This window comes from Melanostigma gelatinosum (assembly GCF_949748355.1).
Source record: "Melanostigma gelatinosum genome assembly, chromosome: 3".
Classification (NCBI taxonomy): Eukaryota; Metazoa; Chordata; class Actinopteri; order Perciformes; family Zoarcidae; genus Melanostigma; species Melanostigma gelatinosum.
In genome coordinates, this window is record NC_136636.1 from 15,922,425 (window position 1) to 15,927,850 (window position 5,426).

Here is a 5,426-nt window from a genome sequence, read left to right on the forward strand (position 1 = left end):
TTAGTTTAAGGGGCTTTTGTTACCACCAAGTTGCAGTGGAACCGGATGTTCCTCGTAGAACCTGTCTGAATGGACTTTTATCTGTTCACCTTTTCTTCTGGATGGTTCTCCTCTGACTCATCTCCCGAGTCAAAACCACACCCATCAATGCATTGCTGGTGAAATCCAGGCAACTGCCATTACATGTGAGGAGAACTGAGTCAGCACTATCACACTGGATTAGAATTCAGGGTGGACTTAACGGAAACACGGCATCGACTGTCCTGTACAATGGTTGGGAGTACTCGACATTCTCTGGTAAAAGCTTTGGATGGGACATCTTGGCAGGAAATTTGGAATAATGACAATAAGGGTAGAAATTACAACGAAATTCAGACATCAGTCAGAGTGAGAAGTGATGGAAGTAAAAGTAGAAAAGAAGATGTTACTTTCAGATTAAGGTTCGGACATACAGGACTCAATGACACATACACATCATGAAAAAGACAGAGTGGGATAAATGTGAGATATGCAACTGTAAAGAAACTGTAGAACATGTGCTGATAGAGTGGAGGAAGTTCAGGGTGGAAAGAGAAAGACTGAAGAACAGAGTGGGAGTGGAGCATCAAAGGCTTAGAGACAGGGGACAAACAAGTTCAGCTTAAAAGGGCTTTATTTAATATATGAATGGAACGGGTTAAAAAGCCAGAATATGACTGCAATATGAAGTGTATTTCTAATTGTTTCATTATATTTATAAATAACATTATTATTGTGTTTAAATGATAACTCCGGTCCAGTAGGTGGCGCCTTAAACATTGGTTTGTAGTCCGCCATTAAAGTGAAAGAAGAAGAAGATGAAGAAGAAGAAGAAGAAGAAGAAGAAGAAGAAGAAGAAGAAGAAGACTGATCTCCTGGTAGCCTATAAAGCTATTGAAGTTAGCTTAGCATGCTACCTGGAAACAGACGGACGGGGACGGACGTGACCAACACAGCGCTAGTCAGAGTTTAATGAGAGTAAACGGTGTTTTTAACGGAGTTCGTCTGGAGGAAAACTTTCTGTGGTTTAGTGAAAATGTCTAAAGTAGAAATGTTGAGATCTTTATTCAACCAGCGACGAACTGCGGCGGTTGAAGAGATATTTGGTCTGTTTGAAAGAACGATAGCAGAGTACGAGGAGGAAATCTCTCGTGCAAAAGAGGCGAATAAACGACAACGGGAACTTCTGGACGCTGTTCTCAACCCGGAAATCCGGATACAACGAGCACGTGGGTTCACTTTATTTCTTTATTTCTTCTCTCAAACACTGTGCATGCTCCGGCTGATACCTTTTTAATGTAGTTTGGAGTGAGACTCTGTTGCAGTTCGTAGTTGTCTTCTCCTGATTTAATACCTGCAAACCACGTGTCGCTTTTCGGCGAAATAAGCAGTTTTGAATCAAAATGGTGTGTGTGTGTGTGTGTGTGTGTCAACTGGCCAGCCAGCGTTTCTCAGATTGGCGTGAGACAAGGAGAAAATGTGATTTCGTGAGCGTCGCAATAAAACATATTTGATGTGTCGAGTCTTGGCCAATCAGCGTTAAGATGTCTTCATTTCCCTCGGTTACCGTTCAGACTTGTTGGGTTACGTTAACGTCCACTGCATGCGGAACTTTGTCAACGGTTAACGCTCATCATTATCAAGATTTAGGAGGAAAAAGCGTAACGTTATGAAACATGAATCACCCTCCGTGTTCCGGTTCAGTCCACGTGGTCACTCATCAACCTTAAACCGGAACACCGGTGGTTCTGGTTGCAGTTTTTTTTGTTTAACTCAAAGTTGAATGAGGCGAATTCGTGGTGTTAATAACTTGGTGTGTGTGGCAGCTTGACGCAGGGCTGAGATGTGAGTGGAGCTGGGCCTGGATAACGGTGGAGGTCTAAACAGACGTGAAGAGTAGGGTTGCGTATAGTTTGTGTTTTTTCCTATACCGGTGCTAAAACGATACTTTTAAAACTATACCGGTGCCTAAACTGTGCCTGACTCGATACTTTTTTCTTCAAATTCAACAATATATTAACTGTTTAAAGTATACTATAAATAAGTATAAAACACTTTGCTTCAAACTACAGCTTCAAACTTTTTAACTATGAACAATATGTTAACTGTTAACAGTTTACTTAAATAAATATAAAACACACACACTCTGTACACACACTGCAGCTTCAAACTTCAGCAATTATTTTGCAGAAATATGAGCATATTTTCCTTCTGACAAAATACGACGCGACTCATGACTTATTTTATTTTACCATTTGGTGGCGGTAATGCGCCAATTTGCCGTTTGCCAGCTGCCAGTTGGTCTCGAAGAAGAAGAAGAAGCTTTCGGGTGCCTGTGTTGTTGTGCTGATGAGCGACAGCGCTACGTACCCCGTTGTAATAATACTATGAGTGAGGAGCGGAGGACAGAGTCCTGCTGCCAGGACTGAGTCATCAGAGTAGTGTAAAAAAAGTATTTCAATCGACTCAGGCAACGAAATGAGGCACCGAAATCTGCGTTACGTTTCGGTCCGGTAGGTACCGGACTTATAGGAACCGGTTCCATACCGGCACCGTTTTTCGGTACCCAACCCTAGTGAAGAGAGAGCAGTACAGCTTCCTGCTGTCAGTGTCAGGGTATGCTAACTGCAGCCTCTGCTCCAATGAGATGAAGTACAGCAACAAGGGCTCACGTGCCCTCTCATCACACTGCCAGACACTGGTCACTGTAATGACCACAGCAAGTGTACTTCCTGTCCCACGTGCAGTTGCTCCCAAAGGCCCTGAAGTAATGAGAGAGAGCATTAAGGAGCCTGAACCGTCATGATTTCAATAATTGAACTGGATTGAATGCATATTAATTGTAAATAGAAGATGCTTGGCACCTCTTTCACCTCTTATGAGTTTGCAGGTATGCTGATTTGTTCTCTCAGCTTCTAGATGACAGGAAATATTTCAACTTTAAGTACAAGTTTGTTCTTTGATAACACCACATGGATTTGGCAGCTTAAAATGGTTCATATGTTCATGGTCACATAAGTTGATTACATTATTGTATTATCTGGTTCTAGTGATACTCTGGAAGTGTATGTCCAGGAGACTATTTGCTCAATTCTAAAATGTCTTTGTAACCCCTCTGTGTGTGTTTACTGTTTTCCTGCAGACGTCCAGCAGCTGTTGTTGGTTCAAGAAGAGGTTCCCTCTGAGCAGCAGGAGTGGAGCTCCAGTCTGGACCAGGAGGACCCAGAGCCCCCACACATTAAAGAAGAACAGGAGGACCCAGAACCCTCACACATTAAAGAAGAACAGGAGGACCCAGAACCCTCACACATTAAAGAAGAACAGGAGGACCCAGAACCCTCACACATTAAAGAAGAACAGGAGGACCCAGAGCCCTCACACATTAAAGAAGAACAGGAGGACCCAGAGCCCCCACACATTAAAGAAGAACAGGAGGAACTCTGCACCAGTCAGGAAGGAGAGCAGCTTCAAGGTCTGGTGGAGGCTGATGTCAAGTTCTCATTCACTCCTGTGAAGAGTGAAGATGAAGAAGAGGAAGCTCAGTCCTCACAGCTTCATCAAAGACAAACTGAACAGATGGGAACAGAAGCTGATGGAGAGGACTGTGGAGGACCAGAACCAGACAGGAACTTGGATCCAGATAGACATCCAGAACCAGATACTGATGAGAAGACTGGAGAGTCTTCTGACACTGATGAGGGTGGTGATGGGAAGAAGACCAGAGAACCTCAGTCAGGTTTAAACTATGTGAAACCTGATGAAGTCCGTGTCAGTGATTCAAGATGTAGCGCTGGTGAGAAACGTTTTAGATGCTCAGAGTGTGAGAAAACATTTGGCAAGAGACAGACTCTGAAGATGCACATGAGAACCCACACAGGAGAAAAACCTTTCAGCTGCTCAGTCTGTAAGAAATCTTTTAACCGGCGTTCAACTTTACAGCTGCACATGAGAAACCACACAGGAGAAAAACCTTTCAGCTGCTCAGTCTGTAAGAAATCTTTTAACCGGCGTTCAACTTTACAGACACACATGAGAACCCACACAGGAGAAAAACCTTTCAGCTGCTCAGTCTGTAAGAAATCTTTTAACCAGCGTTCAACTTTACAGTCACACATGATAACCCACACAGGAGAAAAGCCTTTCAGCTGCTCAGTCTGTAAGAAATCTTTTAACAATCGTTCAACTTTTCAGAGACACATGAGAACCCACACAGGAGAAAAACCTTTCAGCTGCTCAGTCTGTAAGAAATCTTTTAACCGGCGTTCAACTTTACAGATGCACATGATAACCCACACAGGAGAAAAACCTTTCAGCTGCTCAGTCTGTAAGAAATCTTTTAACCAGCGTTCAAATTTACAGATGCACATGATAACCCACACAGGAGAAAAACCTTTCAGCTGCTCAGTCTGTAAGAAATCTTTTAACCAGCGTTCAAATTTACAGATGCACATGATAACCCACACAGGAGAAAAACCTTTCAGCTGCTCAGTCTGTAAGAAATCTTTTAACCAGCGTTCAAATTTACAGATGCACATGAGAACCCACACAGGAGAAAAACCTTTCAGCTGATCAGTTTGCTGTAATATATTTGTGCGCAACAGAGATCTAAAGGTACACATGGATACTGTGGAGTTCGAGAGCCTCTTAAACTGTGGGAGACCAGCCTTTCCAAAGAGTCAGTCGGTTTCAATTATAAACAAAAGTATTTAATACTTCTGAAGCTAAAACAGTTCCACAATGAAGTACACTACGAACAGTATCTATAGATATATATTCTCTGCGCAGAGGCGTTTTACCCATCATCCCAGCCGGGAACCACAGCTGATCCCATCCTAGGAGGACAAAGAGACCGAAAACCTCTCCAGTCCTCCCGCATACAGCTTTTTTCTATCTCAATTCCTATTGGCTGACTTCAACAGTCTCCTCCTCGCAGGACCCTCGCACGGGTGTGATCTATAATTGCCTGTCTAGAAATATCTCTGTCCCTAAGCCTTACTCTTAATACATTCAATGACTGTCTGTTGTGGCCCTTCTATGACAAACATTCTCTATAAAAGATAAGAATTTGCAACTTTTGGCAAAAGCTTCACAAGTTTCACGTCTACAAATTTGACTAAGATACACTTCTAGCTACTAATCCAAAAACACTTTTATGATTATTCTAATTATGTATTTCCAAAACACTTCTAATTATGAATTCTTAATTATGAATCATTAAACACTTCTATTATAATTTCTTAAAACACACTTCTACGCTCAAATTTCCGACAATACCCACACAGGAAACAATCCCCTTCAGCTGTTCTGGTTGCAGTAAAGTTTCCGTTTGTGATAAAAGCTTTCAGCACGAGTCACCTCTGAAGTTACACATGATTAACCGCGGTTCAACTCCACTGATTTCAATACAA

General features: G+C 42.4%; 1 protein-coding gene across 1 annotated transcript; it reads left to right on the forward strand.

Annotated features, from left to right (window-relative positions):
• Positions 1 to 868: 868 nt before the first annotated feature.
• On the forward strand, positions 869 to 5,020 carry LOC306775650 (uncharacterized protein; the record flags this gene model as incomplete). The annotated part of the gene is made up of 3 exons (XM_079266109.1): positions 869 to 1,247; positions 3,161 to 4,258; positions 4,938 to 5,020. The coding sequence occupies exons 1-3, from the start codon at positions 1,055 to 1,057 to the stop codon at positions 5,018 to 5,020; spliced, it is 1,374 nt and encodes a 457-aa protein (XP_079122235.1). The 5' UTR covers positions 869 to 1,054.
• Positions 5,021 to 5,426: the final 406 nt, after the last annotated feature.